The 27,676-nt window shown below is 53.1% G+C and overlaps 1 protein-coding gene across 17 annotated transcripts; it reads right to left on the bottom strand.

The window, feature by feature from the left end:
* Window positions 1-843: 843 nt before the first annotated feature.
* On the bottom strand, window positions 844-18,896 carry PAX6 (paired box 6). Of its 17 annotated transcripts, XM_062495838.1 has the most exons (13): window positions 15,381-15,964; window positions 14,987-15,041; window positions 12,846-12,970; window positions 12,277-12,407; window positions 11,338-11,379; window positions 11,029-11,244; window positions 10,272-10,437; window positions 5,820-5,978; window positions 4,948-5,030; window positions 4,527-4,677; window positions 4,289-4,404; window positions 2,132-2,282; window positions 1,176-1,261 (listed from the first exon to the last, which is right to left on the bottom strand). In XM_062495838.1, exons 1-13 carry the CDS (start codon window positions 15,427-15,429, stop codon window positions 1,176-1,178), a joined length of 1,530 nt encoding a protein of 509 aa, XP_062351822.1. In that variant the 5' UTR covers window positions 15,430-15,964. The 17 variants fall into 17 exon arrangements, with proteins under 17 accessions (XP_062351823.1, XP_062351824.1, XP_062351831.1 ...); XM_062495839.1 differs by lacking the exons at window positions 2,132-2,282; window positions 12,846-12,970; window positions 14,987-15,041; window positions 15,381-15,964 and adding exons at window positions 844-1,091; window positions 18,884-18,896 and having other exon boundaries at window positions 1,123-1,261; XM_062495840.1 differs by lacking the exons at window positions 2,132-2,282; window positions 12,846-12,970; window positions 15,381-15,964 and adding an exon at window positions 844-1,091 and having other exon boundaries at window positions 1,123-1,261; window positions 14,987-14,996.
* Between the last annotated feature and the right edge of the window lie 8,780 nt (window positions 18,897-27,676).

The raw sequence follows: 27,676 nt of genomic DNA, 5'->3' as shown, positions 1-27,676 counted from the left end.
TCTTTTTGTTAGCCCAAATTACGGGCTGGTGGAGGGGCTGAAAGTCTACAAAAGTGTTCCTTAAGAACCCCTCCCTACTGAAAACTGAAAATAAAATCAAAATAAAACTGAATGAGATTAACCTAGCACAGTAACAAAATTTGCAACACCACACTATAAGGTTAAAAAGAAAATAGTATAATAAAGGAAATACAAAGGCTTTGGCATGGTTTTTACAATCAACAATGGTTATTCTTGATATGTAGTTGTGAACAACTTCAAAACACTTAAGTTTAAAACTCTTGCAAGCACTTTTAATTGATTAGGAATGAATTCTAGATGCACAAAGATGATTGGACTGTGAACAGTAGTACAACTATTTCTAAGAACAATTAACTCTTGCCGACCAAAAAAGAAACGTATGATGCATGAAAATGTGTATAAAACATCTATAGAATATTCTTGTCAAATATAAATGAAATTAACTTTATTATAGAAATCATTCTGGGAGATTTCTAGGGAAGACAAATACTTACATTTCGACATAAAACAAATTGGATTATATCGAAGACACAATCTACCTTTTATCTATCAAACTCTTTTCTTCATCGAAGCTCTCTCTTAACCCCTGTTTGCACATAGCTTCAGCCGTTAACAACCTTTGGAAATACCAACAGATATTTTTCTTACATAAATCTAGTGCGTTTTGTTCCAGGTTTAATTATATGCAATGGAATGATACAAACTTGGAACATCAATCCATAATCTATGAACAGATTGGTAGAAGTATTCGATATATCTTGATAAAACTCTTAAATTCGTGGCAAAGCTTGTTGATCATGGCTTCTTTTTTTTTTCCTTTTCCTTTTTTTTTTTTTTAAACAACTTCATGACCAACACAGATCAAACATCCATCCAGTCTACATTGTTCTTTTTTTTTTTCATTATAACATACAAATGCCCATTTACAAATAATACACCAAAATGAATAAAAGTTTGGATACCAAAATGAAGATTTGTTCCAACTGATATAATGCCTTCAGTGTACAAAGGTCCATGTGAAAGTCTTTTCCATGTGTTACAGCATAGGGCACAGTTGCAGTACAGAAGTACTCTGACAGCCATTCTTCCTTTATAAAATACTGCTGAACATCCAACTGTTGTCCATATAGTCATTTACAGAATTAACACATGTTTTACTGTAATCTTGGCCAGTATTGAGACATATCAGGTTCACTGCCAGGAACTTGAACTGGAACTGACACTCCAGGGGAAATGAGACCTGAAAATTGAGGGGGGAAATGGATATTTTAGTTTTCTATACATGGCACAATTTTTGCTTTACAGTTTCACAGATTTGCACTTGTATTCCAATAAACATGAAATCTCACCATCTACCAGCCTGTGGAACCAGGGCTTGGGGTTGTATATATTTTAAAAACTATGCACATCTCCACTGATTGTTGTTATAAATAAACTTTCATGATTTGAGATAAATGCCAGAGCCTCGGCTCATTTGTATCAGTTGAGAATTCAGCCCAAAATAAACTGAACAGTTCTATTCTTTTTAAATGTGCCTGGTTTGCTCCTGTTTATGCTGACATTTGCCCCCTTTTTTACCCTGATTTGCCCCTTTTTATGCACGGGCTAATATTTCTACAGGTTCCCTGCCTCTTTGATAACTTCAAATCTTTAGCAATAAATAATGTCTGACACAGATACGGTAAAAATGTGCCCAGTTCTGCAAACAGTTTCACATACACTTAACCTCACCAGTGTGGATATCTCTGCTGAAATTTAATGCTGAAATAAATGCTGATTGAGAATTTCATTATACAGGGAAGATTTTGAGGGGAGTGGTGGGCTCACTAAAGGGCTTGCCTCTGTCCTGCAATTTCAACACCACCGCTGTTAATCAGATTTCTTTCCATCGAGCCCTCCAAGAAGCAGCTTAAAAATCAGAATTATTGCTCTGGTTTGCAAGGTTTTGCATTTTCTTCTTCTGCCTGGTATGGCAGCAACTAATCCCAACAGAGAGACGTCCCCCAGTGATGGGGACAGGCTTCTCACAGCAAATACACGTGAAAAGCCTGATGGCTGGAGCAAGGAAGGCACGCTGTCAGGAAGGCTGGGGGAGCACGGGGCCACTCACCTGTGGAAGTGGTGCCAGAGGTGCCCATGGGCTGGCTGTTCATGTGTGTCTGCATGTGAGGAGGGGTGTATGTATCATAGCTCCGTCCATTCACCGATGGACTGGTGGGCAGCATGCAGGAGTAGGAGGAGGTCTGGCTGGGTACCGGGGGCTGTGGGAGCAAAGCACGAGGAGTTTAGTGACCCTGCAGGTAAAGACAGCATCACACACTTGGGCATGGACGTGCCAGCCCTCAGAGGCAGCGTGCAGCAGCAAGAAATGAGCTTCAGGTTTCAAATTCAGGGATCCCAATGTAAAGACTTATTAGGAGCCCAAGCAAGCAGGCCCTTCAAGGAGGGTTTTAGCCTGAAAACCAACATGGGCGGCTACTGGCGCTTTTTCAGGCGTGCTTGGCGAGCAGATCCCTGCATCCAGATGCTGATGGAGGTGTTACATCCCTAAGCCTGAGTGCTGCCCTCGTTTATACCCATGCAAAAGGAAGATGTCTCCTACCATTTGCGGCCAGAGGCAGGGACAGCGTCTTACTTCACGCTCGGTGCTGTAACTAAAATTACTCCACTGAGGCACAGAGGCTGGTCCTGCATCTGCCAGCATGGGGCACATACACAGCGACCATGTGTGGGGTTGGGGGGCCCAAGGCTCTGAAGGGGAACCCCCAAATCCATCCATCCATACGATCCCAAATCCGTACATGCATTGATCCCCATCAGAGCCGCAGCCACCCCAAACCTGTGCCAGCAACATCCCAGAATAGACATCTCCGTTTACCTCTGCTCCAACCCCCAAACCCCAATTTGCCAGAGGGGACAGCAGCTGGCCCTGAGGGGTGGCACAGTGCCGGGGATGGACCAAGCAGAGGCTTCTCCTGCTCCAGGCTGCCGGGGTCCAGTGCAGCTTGACCCAGGGAGGCAGCGAGGGAGCAGGAAGCAGGGTGAGCAATTCCCACCCCAAGCGCACGAGACCCGACACGTCTGCACGAATTTCCTGTCTGCACCTCCCTGCCACACGCCATCTCCAGCAGCACTGAGAGCCTCCCTTGCTGAGCACAGCACGCTGCACTTGGGCAGAGCACCCAGTGCTCCCAGAGCCACAGAGAGATGCCAATGGCATCTCGGCTCCCCGACGCTGCCTGGCTGCCCTGCCACGGTGACCACGCAGGCAGCGTTTTCCAGAACGGCTCACGCGGGCTGTGTTCCTGCCCAGGTGCCCAGTGGTGAATCAGGGGCCTCCTTCTTTCCCAAGGGTCCCCTCCTGTATCAGCCTTTTGATCTTTTGTCATCTGCTCCCAGCCCGCTGCCGGGAGCGGCGCCGCCAGCCTCCAACGTCTTGAAGCAGCGACCTAGCCAACACCATTTCTTTCCATAGACTTGCAAGACTCTAACTTTATTTGGTTAATTTTGGTTCAGCAATTAGTAACATCGTAATTGCCGCAGCGAAGGAGTCAGGCTCTCTAATCTGCTCGCCTGTCTCTAGCAGTGGTCAATGCTGTGTGCCTCAGACAAAGCTGTAAAACTCCCGTAATTGGCCAGCACCTTCCTAGGCCAACCCCACCATTAAAAAAGGAGGAATTTTGCATCTGAAAGGTCTATAGAAACAGACCCCAAAGGAATAGATTTCTTCCTAACCCAGCTGGTGATCAGCTAATGCTTTCAGGCATGAGGATTGACAGCTCTTGCAATTCTGGCTTAGCTGGCATAACCACTGATGCTAATCACATCCTTCCCTCTCTCAGGTGTTCCTAATGTGCCGCTACCACGTTACCTACACCCAGAAGGTCGGATCCCTCCAGCAGCTTATTCAGGCAGCAATTTCCACTATATGGCATCTGCGAGGTTAACCACATTCTCTTCCTCCAAACAGCATTTTTTTTACCCCAGATCTGTTGCCTTGCAAATTTGAGGACTTTTCTGCTTTAAAATCCGGGAAAAGTGCTTGTTGAGCACCTCATCTCTTAGTGCCCTTTCTCTCCTGATTCCCCCAAACAGGGCATCTTTTCAGATGGCCTTTTGGTGCCAGTTTGCCTGCAGCATGGTTTGGGTCTGTAATCCCTCATCGCAGGGAGGAAGGGTCCCCACCCACGCTCCCGCACAGCCCAGGGCCAGCCGGGTCCCGAGGGAATGTCGGGAATGTCGTGCCCAGGCGTGGCCCTGCACTTACTTGCATAGGCAGGTTGTTGGCCATGGTGAAGCTGGGCATGGGCGGCAGCGCGCTGTACGTGTTCGTGAGCGCCGTGTCTGTCCTGCCCAACATGGAACCTGATGTGAAAGAGGAAACTATAATAGAATAGACAGACAGATGAACACATTAGTTTAACCACAATTACAACTGGCAGCACAGCCTCAGAGTCGCGTTTTGCCCAGAGGATGGATGGACACGAGCGGGTTGGTGGCATTACCGGGGGTGGTTGGTTGTGGGATCGGCTGGTAAACGCTTGTGCTGAAACTACTACTGATGGGAATGTGGCTGGGAGTGTTGCTGGCTTGTCTTCGCTGGTTCCTCAGCTTCTCTTCCCTTCTCCATTTGGCCCTTCTGTTGGAAAACCACACCTGGAAATACAGCATTTGAGAGACGTGAGTGACCTTACAAGGACTAGAGGCACACGGCCTCCCCCATATAGCTCAAGGCCATGGCTTGCAGTGAAGCAAAGCAGAGGGTGAAAGCAAAGCCAGCTGCTGCTATTTTCCTGAAAAGAGGGACATGGGCAAATGCCTGATCATGAATATGGGTCAAGCCGTGCTTTGAGAAGGCAGGAGTAACGAAATTGGGATAGCAATAGTAAAAATAATAATAGTTATAATCGCAGAGCAGATCAGTACCTGTATCCTTGCTTCAGGCAGGTCTATTTTAGCAGCTAGTCTCTCTCTTGCAAACACATCGGGATAGTGGGTCCTCTCAAATTCTGCAGAATGAAATATTCTTGCGTTAGTTGCAGAGTTGATATGGCTGACTGTAAAACCAGGGTATTTCCTGCACTGCCTGTGCTCTAAAAGCTCTTAAGAAGCATCACTTGTAAAGGCAAAGCTGAGCTTTCTGTCTGTGTGTAAGGAAGGAGGACGCCTCGCCTGCCGGGGAGTATTGCTATGGGGATGGGCAGGCTTGGGTGCAGCGCTGCATCTTTCAAGAAGCAGTGAGGGCTTCTGCCTCCACCGAGGGGGTCCCCAAGGCAGCTCTGACCCTGTCACCAGGAAGCGAAATGGCACATCGCTAAATAACAGCGCAAAATAAGGACAAAGCTCCGCAGCAGGTCAGGGGCGAGGTGCGCCCAGGCCGGCCAGGGAAAAGGGCACCTGCTCCCAGCCCCGGGCAGTGGAGCACTGGGGGTGGGGAGTGAGCGTGGGGGCAGGCATGGAGGGCTCTGCCAGCCCCCTGCCTGCCCTCACCTCCCCAGCAATGCAGCACAGCGGACGGGAGGAGAGCCATCCCCCCAAGAGAAGCCCAGGGTGCAGCATCCGTGTGTCGGTGTGGTCTGTGCCCTGAAAACCGTTTTAACAGCTTTTCAGGGTGCACCACAACCACCAATGAGTATTTGGAGCTCCGTGAATAAAAGAGCCTGGAGACAGCCAGAGAGTTGAAATACATACACACATATATAAGGCACAGGAATGCCATGCTTACATGCAGCTGTTAATGTAGCCGGGGCACATCTTGCTTTTCTCTCTCGCTCCAGCGATAGGAAAATGTCACTCACCTTTCTCAAGGGCTTCGATTTGCTCTTGGGTAAAGGATGTCCTATTTCTCTGCAGCTTCCTTTTCAGCTGGAGTCTCATTTGGGCCTCGTCTGAATCTTCTCCATTAGAGCTGATGGAGTTAGTGTTTTCCCCTCCTCCCTCCTGTTGCGGACAGCCATCTGTGGAACCGAGAGTCGGAAAGTGAAATGCAGGTACCCTTGTTTGAAGATCCCTATCAGAGAAATAACGCAACTGGAAACAAGTTCGGCCATGTTTGCTGACTCCCTCCCTTTAAAAATGTCTCGGGTATCAAAGCAACACGGCGCTAATGGCACGGGTAACACAGAAACATTTCGGTTTCCAGCCTTATGTAAACATCGGAGACGAGGAATTATGATCACCTGGTCTTAATTTCATTTTGTTTTCCCTCTGGAAAAAAAAAAAAACCTGCACAAAAATACTTTCCCCTGAAAGTGATTCTTTCCATGAATCCCTGCTGGAGTGCCATGGCAGTCTCCTCTGTCTGCTGCATTTATTTACCTATTGCTATATTTAAAATAGTGATGTTCGGTATTTCAGATTATCTATAATCAGTAATTCCTATCTAATCAATTAGATGTTGATAGGTTTGCAGAAAATGCTATTAAGAAACCAAACCAAGCTTGTAATCTTTTTAAAAAAATATTTATCCAGTTTTTATTTGAATTCTGCACAGTCAATTTCATTTTAAAGGTTGTGAATTTAGAAGTGCCTGCATTGTTCTGCAGTTTTATTCAACTATTGTATGAGTGTGCATTGCCTTGACACCTATTACTGAGCACAGCTGTAATTATATCATCACCAAGAACAGGCTATAATTGCTGAAAATGGAATTTTATATTTAGATAAAAGGACTGTCCATTCTTTGTAATGTGTTGCACCAGAGAAAAGTAAGATTTCTTTTAAAATTTTAACATGTAATTTTAAAAGAAATAGTAGCGAGTTCACTAACTAGCTAAATACGCTGCTCTGCAGCTGAGCGTTTGGCATATCATTTAAGTGGTACATTTTTAATTAGGGCATTCCCACCACTTTTAATGTAATTTCTGTCATTAAACAGGGGAAAGTTTCATTGTGCTCGGCGCTCGGGCGGAGGCGGCTGCGGCCCGGGGCCGGCTGGTGTTGGGGGGCTCCGCGGGCACCCCCGGCCGCCGGGGCCGGAGGGACGGAGGCCGCTGGCGAGGCAGAGAAGTCGTTGTCCTAAATGAGCTCTCCCTCTCCTTTCAAAGCGTGTTTTTCGAGGCGTTTTGATGTCGCATAAAGAGGGAGCCGGGGTGAGGGACGCATGGGCTACTTATGCTAATTCCCTTGAAAAGTTATGCCAAAAATAAATAGCGACACTCCCGCGACATCCTTTAAATATTGTGGGAAATCAACTTTAAAGTAATATCATTTATAATCGGCGAACAATGGCCCCGCTCTTCAAAGCTCGGGGGGAATTGTGACAGGATCTGGTGGGACCCTTTCAACCACTTTGAAATGTTTTAAAACCCGAACTTTCTCCTCCATTTAAACACAGGGGATTCAGCGGCCGTGGTCACCATATGGGCGGCCGCAGCCCCATTGAGGCGGCCGGCGGCGGGTGAATAGCGGGGGGACGGGGGGAGCCGCCTTTCAGGGCACACAAAGCCCCGGGCCCGGGGACGGTCGCCGCGGAGGGGCAGCGCCCTGCCAAGCGCGGGTGGCAGCGCCGGGGGCCGCGCCCGCCCGCGGAGGGGCCGCGCTCACCTCCGCCACCGCCCTCATCCATCACTGTCCGCTCCGAGCGCCCGGGGCCGGGGGGCGGGGGGGATCCCCGAACCTGCCGGGGACAGCGGCGAGCGGAACCCCAACCCCGCGTCCTCCCTGATCTGCCCCCCGCACCCCACTCCAAACTTTTTTTTTTTTTTTTTTTTTTGTTGCCACTCCCGTCTCTCCTCTCGCCAGCTTAAAGTTTCGCCTAAACTCGCTTATGGTGATTTCCTACCCCAGCCAGGTCAATTAAGATATCTTCTTTTTAGACACACACCCCTTTTTTCTTTTTCTTTCTTTCTTTTTTTTTTTTCTTTAGCTTTTGGTTGTTGTTTTTTTGGGTTTGTTTTTTTGTTGTTTTTTTTTTTAAAGCCCCTAAAAGAAGCGATCTCAATAGGGCTGTTCCACCTTCCAGACCTAATCCGTAAGAAAGCAAGTGAATGTCCGTCCCTATTATCCTATAGCCAGACCATCTGACGCTGGGTATAGGATTTGTTTCCTGGAAAAAAAAAAAAAAAAAAAAAAAAGACGCTGGGAAATAAAATCATTCCTTAGTTTCTTAGTGTCTTAATCAGTGAGGCGGAAAACAAGCAAAAAAAGATAGCAAACCAATTGCAGCACCTCTCAGCTATAGAGCCGGGATCAAAACATTGTAGCATCTGTTGAAAGAGAAAGTAGCTAAATCCTATAGAAGGCTTTAGTCTTATAAGAGAGGGAGGGGAGAAAAAAAAAGATAAGAAACAGTGTCTCGGTGATCCCTAAAACCACTAAATCACTGGAGAATTTCTCCCGGATAGAGATGTCTCTTTTTGTTCTGTCAGCCCTCATGTATCCATTATTTTATTCACTGCTGCATGGCGTTTATCAGATTGAGACCGTATTTGTACCCCTCTGAGACCTAACCTCGCCTTATGCTTTTTGAGTAATGGACTCTTAAAATCCAGTAACATACCCCTGCAAGGGAAAAACATTAGAGGGAGCATGAATATTCCAGAGGAAATCCATTTTATTAATTTTAATTTTGCCATGCGGATGTTTTAAGTGCCTGCCTGCCTCCCCCTCGCCTCTGCTGCCCACGCACTCCCGCGGCCCCGGCCCGCTCCGCACGGCTTCATTTCGGCCGGGATTTAAGAAAGGGCTCCCGAGGTCCTCCGGCCGCGCACGCTCCTGCCCAGGGCCCGCGTTCCCCTGCGGAAACTGCGCTCATCCCCCACGCCACGGGAAGGGGCCACCAGCGGCCCCCAAAGAGCCACCGGGCCCCCCCAGCCCCCGCCTCCGCAGCGCGGGTGCGGCCGAGAGCCGCCGGCCGCAGGTGTGCCCGCAGGTGTGCCCGCAGGTGTGCCCGCAGGTGTGCCCGCACCGCACCGCGCAAGGGCTGCGCCTCCGAGCCCCGCTCTGCGGCCGGGCGCCCGGAATATCTCCATTTCACGCCTTTCCTAAGGCAAAAAAACCAAAAAACCCAAAAGCACGCCCGGCCGGTGGGTGCGCTGCCCTGCGCCCGCTGCGCTCCGCTCTTCTCCTCTCGGCCGAGGGAAGGGCACCGGGCCCGGGACCCGCCGAGAGAACCCGGACCGGGCCAGGGCGCCCCAGGTGGGGGCGAGGCGAGGGCGGCCGGCGGCAGGAGCCGCCCCGGTTCCTGGGAGAGACGTCGTGCAAAACAAAATGCAAAGAGAAAACCCCACAACCGAGCAACAAAAAACACCGAAGTGGGGGGGGTGGGGGAAGCGAGGGCTCCGCTCTATCTTTCTAGTGTCCTTCATAGACTGTTTTCTTCTCTTAAAACTGACATGTCTAATTGGCAAGCGGTGCCATATCGTGTCCAGAGGTCTCCTGTGGAACATTTCTACAGCTGTCTCCTTCAACTAGACGCTTATTCATGTCGCCTTAATGAGAAACAAAACGATCTCTAATGAGCAATTACATAGCGACAGAATTGTTCCCATAACAAATTCTTGCGTGTGACAGAAACATCCTTTGTACCAGATATTCCGCGCACTGTTACCGATTTTTTTTTCCTTGCGGGGTGAAAACAAAAAGCAGGTTGTTGTATATAGACACCTCTTCTAAAGGAATGACCAGAGCCAGGGAGAGCCGAGTCTCAACAGAGCCCGCATTCAAAAAGAAGCCATTAACCATCTTAAGTATGTAACGTAACATCCCATTATCCTTCATATTATCCCCTTGTCATTCCTACAACAAATACCTATTAATCTTCAGGATAAACAGTTTCCTATATTTACAAAGTTGTTTCGGGTCCATTGAGGAGGAATAATAATCAGCCCTACGGAGATAGTTACCGATCACCCCGGCTTTGGGAGAGACCCCGGCGCGGGACGGCGGCCCGTGCAGGGAGCGGGAGCCCTAATTACCGGGCAATGGGCAAGGTTAAGGCTCAGCCCCGGATCGCGCCCCGCTGCCGGCACCGCAGCTCGGCGGACGCGGCTCTTGCAGAGGATGCTGCTGGGCTCCCCCGTCCATCGCCGGGCCCGGGCCGGGGCTGGACGCCCCCCGTGCCACCGGCCCCCCACCCGCCTGCCCGCGGCCGCCCGGGGAGGCGGCGGCACCAACGCCCGCCAACCTCGGCCCGGAGGCCGGCAATGGAGCAAGGCGGATCCGCGTCGGGGCCACCTCCACCGGGCGAGGGCGAACCGAGCCGATCCGGGCCTCCCCGGGCCGGGGAGCGGCGACCGTGTTGTCCTTACCTTGCGTGGGCTGCCCGGGTACCGAGGTGCCGGGATACCAGCCGGGTCGGGTGCCCCAGGTCCCCGTCTGCCCGTTCAGCATCCTTAGCTTGTCGTACATCCCGTCGGCACCCATCTGTTGCTTTTCGCTAGCCAGGTTGCGTAGGACTCTGTTTATCGACGACACCTGGAAGGCAAAGGACAGGAAAGGCAATGGTAGTGCGGTAGCGCGCTCCCCGCCGGCCACCCGCGCAACCCCCGCGTCCCTCTGCGCAGCGGGCGGCTCGACCTGGGCGCAAGTCAAGGCTTCCCTGAGCGCCGCCTGAGCGCTGCGACCGCCCCGCACCGCCGAGTCCCAGCCGCCCCGACTCGCTCACTGCTGGTGGTGGTGGTGGTGCAAACAAACAAACAAACCACGGGGGAGGGGGGAACAAAAAAAAAAAAACAAACAAAAAAAAAAAAAAAAAAGCAAAGCAAAAAAAAAAAAAAAAAGCCCCGAACCCAACCCTGCAACACCAGAGTGATGTCTTCGACTGATGCTTGCAGTCCTGAGGCGCCAGGCGCAGGGGTCACCCGCATATTGTTTTTTATTTTTTTTTCCCCCTCCTTAAAGGCATTTGTCAGATTCTGTATGAAAAAAATGCCTCTGACCCTGCCACATGCAAATGATGTGAACCTGCTATCCTCTCTTCTGATACCAAAACAAAGGAAGCAGAAGCTCGCTACGGCTACCCAGCATTGTACACGGCACACAGGAAGGTTTTTTTCATGAACTTACACTGGGTATATTATCGTTGGTACAGACCCCCTCTGATAGTAATCTGTCTCGAATCTCCCACGCAAAGATGGAGGGGCACTCTCGTTTATACTGCGCTATTTTGCTTACAACTTCTGGAGTCGCTACTCTCGGTTTACTACCTCCGATTGCCCTGGGTCTGATGGAGCCAGTTTCGTAATACCTGCCCAAAATTTTACTCACACATCCATTCGACACCTGGATAGGGAAGCGGACAGAAAATCACATTATTAATAATTTCAAGACAAAAATAAAATTGTTTAAGTATGCATTAAACAATGACAAGCTTACGTTTTGATTGTCCAGCACTTGGACTTTTGCATCTGCATGGGTCTATAACACAAAAATATACCTTAAATGGTATGAGAACTTACTTAGAGAGTCTTTTTTTTTTCTTAAAAAAAAAAAAAAACATTCGTGGCCCTGCCTTCAACGAAAGTGATACTTTAAAACCATTTGGAAGGGGAAAAAAAATCATCTGGTCAAAACGTAATTCTCTTAGTATCAATGTTAAAATACGCCTTAAATGCGAACAACAGGTAAACCAGACTAGTTCTCCATCCTTCTCACTGCTCTTAGCCAAAGGACTTGCGGGGGAAGGGGTCAGTGAAGGGTTTTCAAAACCTACATTTACAAAATACCCCTGAACTGTGCCAGATTGCGTGAATGTCCGTAAGGACAGGTTCCGGGCTAAAACAGCGTGGCTTTGCGGGGGGGTCTTTTCTCTCTCTCTCTGTTTTCCTCGCTTTTTTTTTTTTCCTTTTAAGTATTGTTTTGCTTTTTGGAAGAAAACAAAAAAAAAAAAAGTAAAAATTTTTAAAAAGCAGTAAGCCACGCCAAAATGCATACAGATATCACAAAATCATAAGTAAATACGGGGGATAAGGAGGGAAGGAGAGGAAACTGAAATTATGCCGGGCTGTATAATTCAGTTTATTACAGCAAACTGTAACGACAGTTCAGGTTATCACCGGATGGAAATAAGGGGGAACGAAAAGTAAAAATTTAAATATTTGAAAAGGCATATATATATACATATATATATATACGCATCGAAAAGTCTGTTTGCGGCAAGAATCGAGCAGATGGATCGTTTTATTAGGCTGGAAGGCGGGTGGTGGTGGTGGTGGGTGGGTGTGGGGGGGTCGCATTAGCGCCCGGCGGTGACACAGCGGCGCTGGAGCGGAGCGGACGGAGCGGTGGGAGGACGGGGGACGCCGCCGCCTTCACCTGCAGGATCCGGGAGATGTCGCAGGGCCGGGCGCCGCTGTGAGCGAGTTCCACGATCTTCTGCCGCGTGGAGTCGGGCAGCGGCCTCCCGTTGACGAACACCCCGCCGAGCTGGTTCACGCCGCTGTGACCTGCGGGAAGCACAGAGCCCACCATAGCACCCTCCGCTCCCGCCCGACCCGCTCGGCCCCCGAGCGCCGCGCTCCCCTCCGCTCCGCCCGACCGGGGCCGACCGCTCCCGACCCGGCCCCGGCCCCGGCCCCGCCGCCATCCTCGCCCTCTGCTCCCCGGGAGCCATCGCGGCTCCCAAAATCCGTCCACGGCGCACTCCCCGTCTGCGAAACCCGCGGTAGCGGCAAACCCCGAAATCCAACCCCAAAAGCCCAGAATATTCCTGGCTGGATCGCCTTGGGTTGCTCCTTTGCTTTGCCTTTTTTTTTTTTTCTCCTCCCCGCCGAAAAAAAAATAAATATATATAATCCCGAGCCCAAGCGAGCCTGCTTGCATCCGCACGGTCGCAGCTCGCTTCGCCAAAAGCAAAGCGAGAGGCTGCCTCGCCAGTGCCCAACCTGAAGCTCCAGGCTTTGGAGGGTCTCCCTGGAGAAGCTCTGCTCTACGCGCTCTCCGCTCTCCTCTCTTTGGAGCCTCCTGATAAATTGACTCCAAGAGCCCAGGCTTCTTAGCAATAAATAAGCTCCAAATATAGAAGAGGGGGAAAATATGATGAGCCTCTCTGACATTTGTCTTTAAAATAAAACTAGCTGCACGTCAAGTTTGAGCTTAATTTCTGGAAATAGGCGGAAGTCGCCCCGGATCATGCATGGAAGGCTAATTGAAAAGATCAGTTGGAGCACTTGTGGCAGGCGTGTCACTTTATGACAGTACTCTGCTTTTGAAAATTGCATCGTCACGACAAATAGTAGCATGATAAAACGACCCTTTCTGTCCGCATTTGGATATCACTCAGACTAGATTGAACTCTACTCGCTCTCCCTCCGAGGGAGGCTGCGGTTTGCGGTAGCCGGGGGCTCTGCGCGGACACACCGAGGGGGCGCGCTCCCCTCGCAATGGATTCGAAGTGACATCGGGGCTGGGGAATTTGCCGCCCCGGCCCAGCAGCGCGGCCGGAGCTGCGACCTGCGCTTCCCACCGCGGGGAGAGGAGGAGAGGAGCCCCGCGTCCCTCCCCGCCTGCGCCCCGGGGAGCTGCGGGCTGCGCCCCGGCTCCGGGCAGCGCTGCGCGGCCGGGGGCGCAATCCCGCGGCTGCTCCCCCCCCGCTCCTCCCTCGTTCCCGTGAATGCGTGCGGGGGGACCCTGGCCGACGTAAAAAAAAAAAAAAAAAAAAAAAATGGCAGCGGGGAAAGCAAAATCAAAGTTTCACTTAAAAGGTTAAGCCTTAATCATTATATAATTTCCCTGGAGAGCGGAGTAGATCTCGCCCAGTGGCAATGATTATGCGCCTTGTATTCTATTGCTAGTCATCTAATAGGAAAACATATGGTGTCAATTTGGATGCTCTGCACCATATACACCCAGGAGTTATTAACACAAAGCCTGAAGAGCCCGCCGCGACCTTTAAACAAAATAAAGGCTTCACCCGAATGATATCTTTTCTGCGTTTTGCAGTGGCGATCCCAAACGGCCGAGTGAAGGCATCCCCCATTACCATAAACCCTCGGCACGCCACGGCCAAGGGCAGCGGCCGCCGTCCTTGCGAGGCGCAGGTAAAACCCTTCCCGGGCTGCCGAAGCTCAGTTTTTGCTCGGGATAAATAAAAATACATCGCGCGGACGCGCACGCAGCGGCCCCGGAAGAGAAAAGAAGGACAAAACCCCAGCAAAGTACCATCAAAATAAAACAAATTTAAATAAATAAATAAATAAAGCTCTTCACGCAAGGGATATCTGAGAAATCCCCGAAACCTCTGCTTTTCCAGATGCTCCTCACACGGGGGGACGACTTATGAATGGGTTTAGCGGTGGGATGATGCAGGGGTCCCGGAGCCGCGCATCCCCTGTCAGGTTCCAGAGGAGCACTGGGGTGGGGGCCGACCGCTCCGCTCAAGGAATAAGAGTCCCCGGGGTGTGTGGAGCCCACCCCGCGGAAGATCCGCGTCCCGAGGAGATGAGGCCTGCTCCGGACCGGCTGGGACCTCACTCTCAGTCCCTCCGACCTCTGCCCGGCCCGTTTCTCCGGGGAGCAAAGAGAGGAGGCCACTTCCCGCCGGCCGCCCACACCCGGCTCGGTCTCTGCGCGCTCCCGCCCTGTGCCAGCGCTTTCCCTTCCGAGGCCTAGCTATCCACGAGGTCTTAAACAGCAACAGCAACCCCGACAACAGCGCAAAAAGGCGCCCCCAAAAAATTAATAATCCACAGAGGCGTCAGAATCGGGAAGCATATAAACCCAGAAGGTGGCGAGAAACCGCACCTAACACGCAGCGGCTTTTGCCTGCCCATCTCCCACCGCAGAGAAGGTAGGAACGCAGCCGGGAACGGGGCCGCGAAGCGGGCCTGGCCCAGTGGCCCGAGAGCCGTGACAGCGCTCTCGGCCCCCTCCCCGCCGCCCTCGGGGGTACCCGCGCCCCGACGGTGCGGGCGAGCGCTCCCGGCCGCGCAGGGCCCCGCTCCCGGCGGAGCCGCCTCCCTCCCCGGCCCGGCCTGAGCCCTCCGCCCCGCTCTGCCGGCCCGCCAAGGGCCGCGGAGTCACTTACTGTTCTGCATGTTGGGCTGATAGAGCGGTATCCCACGGGGGTCGCCTATAGCAGTCTATCAGTGACAAAATAGGCGTTAATCAGGGGAGGCAGTGCACACAGTTAAGCTGCAGAGAGGCTAATATCTCACCGGCTAACTTTGTTATCCTTAGGCATCTTCCCCCGATCCGTTTAAGGATTTGGGGGCTTTAATAGCTCAAGGCATAAATGTTCATACGTATCCCTAACTCGCAGGGGAAATAAAATTAAGAAAAGCAGCCCGCCAAGTGGTTTCTCATTTTAATTGCATGCAGGTGGCGTATTGCCTCGTCGTTAGTGCTCTTCGCTGAGGTGGTGTATTAAGTGGAGCGACAACAATCACAAAGAGAGTCCGAAGTCATGTTTTTAAACTTGCCTGAAAGCGGGGTGGACTGTCCTCTCATACAATTTAGGGACTCGCACATCTGCGTGTCACTAGTTAAAGTCTTCCCTCTAGGACAAAGCAGAAGAAGTACATTAAAAAGTGTGCAGCGGCGCCGGGAAGGTGTGCGGGGCGGCGGGAGGAGCGGGCCCGGGGGGAGCGGCGCTGCGCGGGACCTGCGCGGGATCTGCGCGGGCACCGGGGAGGGGATGGTGGGGGGAACCCTCCGCCGGCTGCCCTGCGTGCTGGGAGCGGGGCTCCATTTTTACCTCCGGGTATTTACTCGAGTTTGAGGGGTTTTTTGGTGCTTTTTTAATTTTTTTTTTCCTTTTCCGCGCGGCACTAGCAACTTTTTCTCCCCCAAACTCCCCTTCTTGTGATTAACTTCTTTTTTGGTCTTTAGATCTTCCCCTTTTTCACTGTACTGTGACACACGCTGTCTACCTCGCCTCACTGCTTTAAAAAGTAAGAACAGGAGGGGGTGAGAACTGTTAAACAAAGCCTACAGAAAGCGAACAATGGCCTCCATTCTGCTCCTCTACCCAAACCCCGAGTGCAGAAACCCAGGCTCCTTAACCGGCCGCGCAGCTTCCCAACTCAACGGACCAACAACCCTCCAACTTACAAAGAGCAGAGAAACAAGCCCCTTCTCCCTTCATTAGTGCCTGCCTTGACCCAGCGCCTGGACAGTCCCCAGCGCCTTCCCCCACACCCCCCCGCTCTGCTCCCTCCCTCCCTCCTTCCTTCCTTTACTCCCTCTCTCCTCCTCTCGCCACCTTCCTTCCCTCCCTCCTTCCCTCTTCCTCCCCGCCACCCCCCGGCCCACTTATTTATTTATTTATGCGTCCCCATGTATTTATTTGAAATCGTCGCGGGTGAAAATGGAAAAGTAATTTCTCGTTATAAATATCTGGCGGTAATTGTGTTACTGGTGCGAGTTGTTAGGGGTTGTAAAAAGATACAACAGCTCAGTGGGGTGCTCAATTGGGGAGGGACAATTACAATAAAGAGCCCATTCAAGGGGGTTGCTAAAAAAAAAGGAGGTAAAATAATGAAATAGTCGCAGCCTTCATTTTCTCTCCCTTTGTTTTCGCCTAAAAATACTCATTCTCTTTCTTTTGCGCCTATAATGAATATTAATTTTACTCTTCCTGCATATGATGGAGAAATCAAAGAGGCACGTTTCCCCATTCAGGACTAGCCATGGTATAATTTATTAAGTAGCTTTTAGTAATCTTAAATCCATAAAAATAAACATCAAACAAGTACTTTCTCGCAGCGTGAAGACTTTAACTGGTAAATATTTACTGCTCTTTGGAGAGCTACCTGATTAGCAGCAGAGCAAGCTACACTGTACTTCAATGGAGACGTGGTGATATCTCCTTCAGCTGAACTGAACGTGAAGTCATCCCTTTAATACACAGAACACGTCTGCATAGACACACACCGAACGGGAAACCCACCACTCTAGACACAATTTCCTCCCATATTTCATGCACAAATCATAAACCCGGGGCCTACAGGGTGAATGGAGCCATCCGAAAAGGCACCAGCAAACTTCCAGCTCTCAGCTCTACCCGCACGAACCTCAGAAATGACACAGAGTAGGTTTAAAAGAAAAGAAGGGGAAGGGGGGGGGGGGGGGGGGGGAGAAAGAAGGGTGGAAAAAATAAAAAGCCGCGAAACAAAACAAACCCAAACATAGCCGAAAGCGGTTTACAATAGAGGGAGAGGGTAACCAAGGTCTTCAGCAAGGTAAGAGGAGGCGTGGGGCAAGGAGCTGCGTGTCTGCTCAGCAACTCGCCACAGCCTCCAGCCAGCGGCCCGGCAGCCCCGGCAGGCCCCGCAACACGAGCTCGACATCGCCTTCTCCTGCCGGGCCCCGCAGCACCCCCGACACCCCCGGGACGCCGCCGGCTCCCTCCGACAACTCGGATGCAATTTGCCGTGCCCAAATAGGCCGGGCCTAATCTGCAACTCGGCTTTTAATCTCGAAATCTTCATTCAATCTCATGGCAGAGAGCATTTTTTCCCCCCCCTCTCCCGGTGAAGCCGTAATTAGATGTTTAGGGCAAAGTTTCGCGTTCCCGGGGCAAACGCGAAAAAGATAAAAACGAATGGGTTGGCGATGAGTTGTTGGTGAAGGTCAGCAGCTATAAACATTTATTGTCAAGGGCCGCTTTTTATTATTTTATGCCCCTAAGATGGAGAAGATGCAGTCACTTTTCTTCTCTAGTACGTTGTTGTCGTTTTCCAAAACAGCCTCTGCCAGATGCATTGAATGATTTGAAAAAGTTTGTTTTTAAACTTTCCAGAATTTATTCCTCCTCTGCGCGCCCGTGTAACCCCTCCGTGCAAAGCGTTACAAGGTTAAATTCAAATCCAGATTTTCTTTTTGCAATTGCACTTGCGAGGAAAAAAAGCAATCAAGTTTATTGTTGTGCTTCGCTGGAGCAAATTTTTTTTTCTTGCGTCGCGAAGAGTTTACAACTTCTTAAAAAGTAAAAAAAAAAAAAAAAAAAAGCAAGCTTTGCTGTAGTGAGGGATTGCAGAGGTGGATCAAATGGTATTTCTCTTGTAGAAATAAGCGATGGTAATGGGGATTTATTTAAAAAAAAAAAATAAAGCACATCGATTTAAAAAGGGAGTAAAAAAAATTCCCCGAAGCGGGAGCAGGGCCATCCCCGGTGCCGAGCAGGGACGGGGCGCCCGGCAGGGCCCGCCGTGCTCGGTGCGGGCTGCTCCGCGCCCCCGGCGCTTCTCCCGCGCCAGAGCTGGCAAAGTTGCCGGCACTAGGGACGAGTTGGGAAGATCCCCGGGTGGCTGATTAAAGCTGACAGCCCTTCAGCTCCGCTCAGCTCCCCGCCTGTACCGCGCCTGGGAGCTGACTTGGCCTAGGATATGGGTTATTTTTATTTTTTTTCTCTCTCCCCCCCCCCCCCCCCCCCCTCCACGCAACTCTCCCGGCCGCTCGCCCTCTGTTTTTTCTCTACCATCAGGAGTGAGCCTTCCCTAACCCAGATCGCAGAACACAAAGCACAAGTCGGGGACGGGGCCGCCCCGGGGGCAACGAGGCGCCGCTTCCCTCCCTGTTTCCCTGCCAGGCGGCGTGGCGTGGGGCCGGAGCCCAGCTCGGGTCCCGCCACCCCTACGAGCCGGGGACCGGCGGCACCGGCACCGCAGACACCGGCACTTGTGGTTTCCCTGGCCAGCAAACGCTGCTTGGGAATTACTGCTGCTGTTGTTGGCATTGGTTTCCGAGTCAGATGGTTTAGCTTTTCCAGAGGACACGGGTTTATGTGAAAGGCAGAAAGTTTGTGAGCTCCTGGGCTGGAAAGTTCCCTGGGAAGCTCTTCGGAATGCAAATGGGAATATGAGAGAGTGAGAGAGAGAGAGAGAGAGAGAGGGAGAGAGGAGGGGTGAGAGAGAGAGAGAGCCCTGCCTAAATATTAAAATGCGAGGAGGGAGAAGTTGGGAGAATAAATGAACAGACTCACCTTTATGAGGCATCCTGTCTTGTTGTCAAAGCTCCTGTCAATAGTTTAAGAGCGCACTGATTTGAAATGATGGTGCTTTAAAAAGAGTTGCCAGCAAAATAGTTTTTCTCCACTGAAGCTGCTGGTTGTGTGATCTTGAATTCCTGGGAAGGAGACAGAGATTGACAATAAAATGGGCTGTCAGTGACTGGAGAGCGAGAGATAAAAGAGTGTGTGAGTGAAGTGGGGAGAGAGAGGCAGAGCACACCTATGCTGATTGGTGATGGTTCAAGTGTATTAATGTGCGTGTGCCTTGGTCTCTGCCTCGCCTCCACTGCTCTTCACTGGCCCATTAGTGAAGCCTGACCTCTGTCATCATCTTCCAGCAAAACACTTCCTCCCTGCGCCCGGACCCGAGCGGGAAATGCGGCGGAGCCGGGGCCGGCGGTTCAAACCCACTAATCACTCCGCACCGTGCAAACGCCGCCCGCTCCCACCCGAATATCGCCGTATGCAAAGCGCCGCCAGCGCCTCCCCGCCGCCCAATTGGCCGCCTCCGCCCGCCCCGGCCCAATTGGCCCAGGCGTTTGAATATGAATGCGCAGGGCCCGGAGCCGCCGCCGCCCGCAGCCCGCGCCGGCCCCGCTCCGCTCCGCCAGCCCCGCTCCGCTCCGCTCCGCTCCGCCAGCCCGGCCCCGGGGACAGCCGCGTCCTCAGGTCGGGCTGGGGGAAGGGACCGCGATGGCGATGGCGGAGGTGGGGGGTGGTGGGGGGGGGGCGAGATCAATTTGCATTTAAACAGTTCGCTCCAGTCCGACAATGGAGATAAGGGGGGGAAAATAACATTCAAATGGTAAAGACATAAATATTTGGGAGACAGGCGCTTTGTCGGCTGTGAATCGTCCGGAGCTCCCCGAGGCCGCAGCCCCCCCTTTCCCCGCTCCCGGCACTGCGAGAGGGAGGTTCTGGCCGGCCGGGAAAGAGCAGAGCAAATACACCATTTACTTTGTGTATTGAGGGCTCTTGTGAAAGGCCCTGAAGAGTCCTTTACCAAACACTCACCAACTTCTCCCACGTGCCATTTGTTGACTAAAGGCTGCCGGACTGATTTTTTTTTTTTTTTTTTTTTTTTTTAAGATCCCACGGAGGAGTTGGAGAAGGGCAGACGCGGACTCTGGGCACTGCTGCCGCTTTGTGCCCGTCCGAAGAGGCTCGCCCCTCCCTCCCTCTCCTTTTGCAGGGGACCCCCTTCGCTGGCTGCCAGAAACTCAAGGGGGAAAGTAAGTAAATGACTTTGCTGCTCTGACCACACACCACAAGTACATTTGTTGAATGCCGGACTATTAAGACACACCTCAGTAAACTCTAAAGCAACCCCTCAGAGCATGCATTTAAGGTTACACTGGGAGCACCAGCCCGAGCTCAGGGTGTCCCAATCGGTTATGGCGAGTGGTCCGGGGGGAGGGGGAAGGGGGGGGGGGTCTGCATGGGGAAAAACAATAAAATAAAAAAAAAAAGGCTTGGGGAAAAGAAAGGGAAGAAGGAGAAGAGACAGGGAAAAGAAATTCCAAGAGCCACCGCGGAAAGTGGAGAGTATGAACGCGCAAAGCATAAAATGAAGTCGTAGCCGCATACACTTGACTTCTCTTGACATGTGAAAAGTGCTAAAAGTCAAAGCTCATCAATAAAGTATCTTGAAATTGAATAAGAGCCCTGACAACCATTGCATTCTTAAATAAAGTACAATGAGGAGACAAACGACTCTGCCAAGGAGTTTGCATGTGAGTGAAAGGGCGCCTCAATGGGAGCGGGATAATGGGCTGCTCGGCCGTCATGCACTGTCATCCCCTGTCCCGCCGAGAAGCTGCCACCGCTTCCTAATAGCACAAAATGGGCTCTTAAGAGACTGCTGCCTGTCCCTCCGCCGCTCCCTTCCCTACCCTTCCCCCGACGCCGGGGTGACCACCCCGCTCCGGCCCGCTGGGGAGGCCCGGGAGGCAGGGGCTGAGGCTGGCAGCCTCCCTCCGGCCCGGGAGCGGCCCAAGCAAAGCCTTTCCTGGGAGGATGCGGGGAAGGGAGAGCGGCCGCGCTCCCGCCCCGGGATCCCACCTGCAGCAGCGAGGGGTTCTGCCGCCTTGGTCAGGCCTAGGTCAGACCGCGGGTCTTGTTTTGTTCTGAGTTTTGTCGCGAGACACTCGTTTTCGTAGAAACGGAGCCGAATATCGCGATGGACGCACGGGAGTGTTTGAGTGTGCTGGGATCCCCTCTGAAGGTAAGGGCAGCCCGGCCGTGGGGACGCGGGACACCCCAAGGGGGGCTCTGCCAACACCGGGGGCCCGGGCAAGGACTTCCCTCACCCGGCAGCTCAGCTCCTCTCCTCTTCCCCAAAACTTTCCAAAGTACCGTCTGCCACTAAGTCAACCCGCCCGTGGCCAGACATCATTCCAGGGGCGCCAAGTACAATTTTCCGAGCAACAAAAGAGAAGAGGGAGAAAGTCCAAAATGAAGTACGAACCTGTGTGCCGTGCCTGCCCTCCGGGCTGGGCGAGTCCCGGCGAGCCGTCCCCCCGAGCAGCCGGTCCCCTCCTAGTTGCCGCTGGCCGAGGCCGGGCGTCCCGCCGCACGCATCCTGCGGGCGAGAGAAAGAGGCTGCGATTCGTAAACTCGCTCCAATCTCGGAGGATCCAAGTGGATTTTAAAAGCTGGGATCTAGTCCTTTTTCTGGAGTGAAGTCAGCCGCGTCCGTGGCTTATGAATTTTTTCTTTTTAAATCCTGCTCTTTTTTGTTGTTGTTGTAGGTTTTTTTCCCCCCTGTACAGCAGATGAGCGATTTTTTTTTTTACTCTTGTCCACAGGACGTTAAACGGGGAAAAGAGAAAAACCACTTTGTCCGAAATTGCAGGCAAATATCATTTTTACAAGCTCTCAATTAGCCATCCCTTGGATTAGCACCTTCTTACGCCTCCACGCCAGAATAAAGCAGCCGTAATCTTGTTGCTATTTTCCCCTCGGGCGCCGCGGGCTTTGTGTTCCCTCCCCCCCCCAAAAAAAAAAAAAAAAAACAGGAAAAAAAACTTTTAACGCCCCCACCCAGCCAAAAAAAAAAAAAAATGAAGAAGAAGAAAAAAAAAAAGACGCAGAAGAAGAAGAAGCCCTCCCTGCGCGGGGAGGGGAGGGCAGGGGTGAAGCGGTGACGTCACGGCGGGGTGCGGGGGGGGCGCCGCTGGAGCGGGAGCCCCGAGCCAAAGTTGGGAGGAAGAAAGAGCAGCGGGCCGGGCCGGGCCGAGCCGAGCCGGGCCGGGCCGAGCCGGGCCGGGCCGGGTGTGGGAGCGGGGCTGCGGACGGGGCCCGCCCGCCCCGTCTCGTGGCGTCCCGCCGGGCCGGGCCGGGCCGGGTCGGGTCGGGTCGGGCCGGGGCTGTCCCGGCGCGGAGCCCCACGGGTCCGACACGGCTCCGCGCCGCCATTTTACCTCCGCCCGCAGCGCAGGGGCCGTGCGGGACCGGGAATGGGAATGGGACCGGGATCGCTCCCCGAGTCTTTCCCCCGCGGGACCGCCCGGTCCCGGCCCCGGTCTCGGTCCCGGTCCCGCCGGCTCTCCCGGACCCGCGCCCCGCCGCGGGCAGCTGGACCTGCCGGGACTGCCGTGCCTGGATACCTCCCAAGGAAACGCTGTGCTTTTTCTTTTTTTATCTAGCAGATAGCCGCTCTCCCTCCCTGCCCGGCCGGCCTGGTTTTTCCTTTTTTTTTTTTTTTTTTTTTTTTTTTTGTTCTTTTCCTCACTTTCCTTTCTTTCTTTCTTTTTTTTTAATATTTATTTTAATTTTTTTCTAAGTGAATTTTCCACTTCTGAAATGACTCCGCTTGCCTTTGTAACTGGGGAGAGGAGCAGCAGTGTTGTGAGGTAATCGGCGTTTCCCTCGCCCTAAAGCCCTACCCTCCTGCAGGCGCCGTCCGCCCCCCTTTTTCCCTTTCCCCCTTTTCCCCGGCGAGGGCTGCGCCGTGGGTCCCTGCGGCCGTGGGATCCCGCGGCCCCGGCCCTGGCTCTCGGCATGCTTTTAGGCACTCTTTGAAGATTTCTACTTAAAATCCGCACAGGATTAATGTAACTAGCATTTCTCTGCATCTGTTCTTTTTTTTTTTCCCTCCTCCACTTCTTTTTTTTTTTTTTTCTTAACTATTCTAAACAAAAAAAATAAAAGGGGCGTAATATAAAAATGGTTTTAAAACCAAAGGTAAGTAACTATTATACGTGGCAAGACGCTCCTTCTTGTTTGTTTTCCCCAATTAAAACAATTTTCATTTTTTAAATATGATCTCGTGCCTGGGTATTGATTTGTATTAAACAGCAGCTTTTACTTCCCTTTCGTATTTTGTTAGGTGTTCAAAGCAGAAAGTGCTGAGTTAGAAACTCCAGTATCGTCTCGTTGTATTAATATCTGGGCTGCAAACTACCTTTTTTAATACCCAGAAAAATGCTTAAAGTCCTCTTGTCCAGTTCGGTCTGAAACCGAAGAGATACACAAATCCTGACGTCTTAGACTACAATGCTTTTGCCTTCAGGACACTTAATGCCTATTTGTATAAGTAGAGACAGTGTTTGAAACCTATAATGCGCAGGACACTGAGTTAAGTGGAGCTTTTCTAGTTTATAAACAATCTGCAAAAAGTTTGGAATCGATTTAACCTCTTTTATGTTGGCCTTTTGCATGAGGCACAGTTTGGCATGGCAGGCTAAAAAGAGGCTTTCTGGACCTTGCCGAAGTCTCTCTGAAACTGGAAGACGAACATGCATCTTTCCGTACGAGAAAGCCTTTGATTATAAATATGGGAAAAGTGTCATGCTTCCAGACCCGCTCGAAAAGCCTTCAGAATAGAACGGGGGGGTTGAAAGCTTAGCGCATCCTGACGGGCTTTTTAAATGCTATTGATTGGGACAAGCTGTTCAAAACCCCAGTAACAGTTAATCTGCCTGTTAATCAAGCCACTAAGGAGCTCAATGCGAGTTTTATTAGCAACTGGAGAACACAGGCAGCAGAAAGGATCAAAAGCCTACACCCTTGATATTTGTAAAACCAGCCTTTCCCCAAAAAAAAAAAAATATATTTTCAATTACACAGTAATTCGGAGCTTATCAGGGGTCGTTCGCAGCCCCACGCAGATGGCTCCGCAGGCGCTGCCAAAGCCACGAAAGCGAAGGAAGCAGCATCGCGCTGGCCCCGCCGAAGCGCGGGGGTTAAAAAGAACGCGTTAAGGAGGTGTCCCGCTCTCGTCCCTCTCCCACCTCGGACCCTCCTGGCCTCCCGAATTAGCAGCAAAACCTTCACTTGGCAAACCACGAGGAAACGACAGAGAAACTCCTCGTATTCACGTCAATTGTATTATTAGGCTGAGGGGTCGAGGACTCTTTTTCTTCTAGCTGGCGTATTTGATTTTTCGCGGTAAATTTGCAGGGCATATTTTCCCTCTGCCTATCCTTTTGGTAGAACCCCTCTTTAAATTGTTAAAAAAGGGGGGGTTTTAAATAGCTTAAATCATAATTCGAAAAGCCTAAAAGTTGGATTTCAATTAATTTAATGACCAGAAATATTATTCTATCGGCTAAAATCAACATTTGATCTTGTCATTTTTTTAATGCAGTCCGATTCCTTTATATGTCAGCGAGATATGCATATAAAAGACTATCTGGTCAGAGGTAATTATGTCACAGCTTTTTCTCGGCATGACAGCTGGATAAACACCATCTCCAATAAACATCTCTAATTAGGGAGGAGGATCTGAGATAGATGGTGTTTGATTTATTACTGAAGGAGAATGTCCATTTACTGGTACATTATAGTGAAGCATCACTGGGAGCGTTCCCGCTAACGCACCGTAAGGAGTATTTGGAGATGCTCGAAGACAGGTAAGCGGTGTTTTAGGTTTTACGCTGTTATTTTATTTAGTGTTATTTCGGAGGAAGAACGGCCTTTCTAGGGTACCTCTCTTTCCCACCGACGCCCTGATTTAGCAGAGGCACACGGGGCTAGGAAGGCAAGCCTGAGTTTGAGCGCCCAGAGGTGGTCGCGTCTCGGCCACCGAACCTTTCCAACCCCAGCAGGAGAACCGAGCCTCCTCGGCGACCGGCGAGCCGCCGGCGTTTCGCGGCGAAGGGCGACTGGGACGCGACCCCCGACGGCGGCTCGCCCCGGCCGCGTGTCCCGGCCCTCCGTGCCCCGCTCCCGTCCCGTCCATGCGGCCCGGGGGCCGGATCCCGAGCCGGGCGCTGCAGGGCCCGAGGGGAGCGGTAACCCGCGGCCGCCCCCGCCACCTGAGACGGGTCACGGCGAGGGAGCGGGTCACGGGGCGGGGGGAAGGGGAGGGGGCCGCGCCGCCCGCGAGGGGGAAGTTTGGGAAGCGGCTCCGTCGCCGGCCGCCCCCTCCTCCCCGGGGCGCTCCCACCGACGGGCGGGCAGCGGCCGGAGCCGCTCCCTCCCTCCCCCACCTGTTGTGCGGGGCTCCGGCCCGCTGCCCTCGCCTTCCCTCCGTGGGGCGCCCGGCCCCTCCCGTCGGGCCGGGGGCGCGGGGTGCGTGCGGGGCTGTTACCTGTCGGCGGGAGCGGAGCGTCCGGGCGCGGCGGTCCCGCGGCCGGGAGGAGGCACCTGGCGGCTCCGGTGGCCAATTTCCACGCGAGAACCTGCCACACAGTTTAAATGTCAATGACAGCAAAAGAGGGGTGCTGCCTTTGCACTAACTTTCCCTTAATACCCACGCCAGCGCCTCCCCCATTGGCTGGGCCGCCCCGGTGACGTCACGGCGGACAGTAGTTAGCTAATGAGACATTTTAGGCGACACGAGCGAGAACGGCGCGAGCCCGGACACCGCCCGCCCCGTCGGTGTCACACGGCACGGCCCGGCACGGCACGGCCCGGCACAGCCCGGTCCGGCACGGCACAGCCCGGTCCGGCCCCGCCCCGCCCGGGGCTCGGCCGCGGGATGGGACTCTCCTGGACCGGGGCACCCTCGGGCAGCGGAGGGGTGGCTGCCTCCTCCCGTTGCCTCCCGGCAAACGGGGGCTGCGACCCGACGGTTCGCCCCGGCCCAGCCCTGCCGGCAGCCGGGCCTATCCCAGGCCGAAGTTTAGACTGAGCTTTAGGCCGAGGTTTAGGCTGAGGTTTGGCTTCTTCCCCCTGAAACGCGCTCCGCATGAAGGACACTCTCGCGCGGGGAAAAGGAGGCCCCTACAACCTGGCGCAGCCCTGCGGCTCCTCGGGAGCGCCGCGGCCCCCGAGCCCTCAGCTGTCCTGCGGGAGCGGGGTGCTGGCCCCTGCCGGCCCTAAGGGCGGACCCGGACCCGCAGCCTGCCCGCTCCGGGCCAGCTCTGCGGGCGGTGCGGGCCCTGGCCGGGCTCCCCGTGCGCACCCTCTCCCATTAGAGCGGGAGGGAGAGGCCGTCATTTGCACACACTTGTCAGGGTAAATAATTCATCAGCGAAGAGCCCCCCCTCCCCGCGCCGCCGATAGTTTTATTGAACTGCACTTAAATGTTTCATGAACCTGCCGCCCGGCTGGGATCAGGCGGGGGCTGCGGGATCCATTAGGAGGAGGCTCCGGCGGGGGATGCGGGGAGAGCGCTTTGCGGGGTGCAGGGTGCTGCCCCGGGCCCTGCTCCTGTTCTGAGCGTCAGGGACACACCCGGGGCAGGGACCGCACTGGGATCCGGGCTGAGCCTGTCCCTTGGGCGGCCGGGCCGCGCAAGTCCCGCGGGCTGGCAGGTAGCGACGGCCCCGGGGGCGCTGCCAGGAAGGGGTTTCGCGGCGCGTTTGGAGCCGCTGCCATTAAGGGGCTTGCGGCTCCCTGCAACCGGGCAGGGTCCTCCAGGGAAGCGTTGGAAACTCCACGGCTCCCGCCTGCTTATCTGGCTGTCAATAAAAGGAGATGGCTCCTAAAGCAGGGCCAGGTGCTGCCTCCCCTGCTCTCCAGCGCGCCGCTCTCCAGAAACTGCTCAGGCGTGAAGCCAAGTCTGCTTGGCCAGGCCTCGGCGGAGGCAGGCAAACAGCCCCTCGCCAGCGCCACGGCGCTCTGTTTGCCTTTTTATCTCCTAAAAAGAAAAAAAATAATAATAATAGAGACAGAGAGGGAAGTGAGGCAGGAAGGTGGGGGAGAGATGGGAACAGAGTTCGTATCTGGCCGAGAGGTCGCCTAAAAAGGAAAAAAAAAAAATTAAAACGATAATCATAAAGGATAGTGGAAAAAACAAACCCCGCAAAGGCTGCGCCTGCAGGCAGGCGGGACCCCAGGGGCGGCCTCCTGTCGCTGCCTCGGGACGCTGCAAGCGGGGAGCCCGGACAGGCCCGGTGTCACCCCGGACCGGGCGGGGGTGCCCGGGGGCAGCGGCCGCCCCCCGCCCCCGCCCGCCGGGGAGGCTCGGGCAGGGAGCGGTACCGGCCAGCCGGGGCGGCAAAGTGTCTCCCCCTGCGTCTGTGTGTGTGTGTGTGCGTGTGTGTGTGTGTGTGTGTGCGTGTCCCCGCTAATTGTGGCTCCTGTCGCGGTCGGGTCGGCGACCTTTGCTGAGGCGCGGAGGAGGGAGGCGGCTCCGCGGTGCAGCGCGGAGCGGAGCCCCGCGGGCGCGGAGGGAAGCGGGGTCGGGGCGGGCGTCCCCGAGCCAGGCAGGGGATGGGAGCAGGGCCACGGCAACGTGTTACAAATTTATAAGCATTATACATATTTGATTTACACTACGTTCCGAAGTTGTGGGCTTTTTCTTTTTTTTTTCTTTTCTTCTTTTTTTTTCCCGAGGATGCCCCAAACCCCCGTGCTCACATAGATTGAGCAATT

Source organism: Cinclus cinclus, chromosome 6, assembly GCF_963662255.1.
Source record: "Cinclus cinclus chromosome 6, bCinCin1.1, whole genome shotgun sequence".
In the NCBI taxonomy this organism is placed as follows: Eukaryota; Metazoa; Chordata; class Aves; order Passeriformes; family Cinclidae; genus Cinclus; species Cinclus cinclus.
The sequence above is the reverse complement of the archived record's forward strand: the minus strand, read 5'-3'. Positions and strand labels throughout refer to the sequence as shown.

Bases quoted from the DNA above. Each gene is read 5' to 3' on its own strand.
- PAX6 (XM_062495838.1), bottom strand. From the start codon at position 15,429: ATGTGCGAGTCCCTAAATTGTATGAGAGGACAGTCCACCCCGCTTTCA. The intron at 11,245-11,337 runs GTAAGCTTGTCA...TTCCCTATCCAG, and splicing joins AAGTGCTGGACAATCAAAAC to GTGTCGAATGGATGTGTGAG. The intron at 10,438-11,028 runs GTAAGTTCATGA...TTTGCCTTCCAG, and splicing joins CCAACGATAATATACCCAGT to GTGTCGTCGATAAACAGAGT.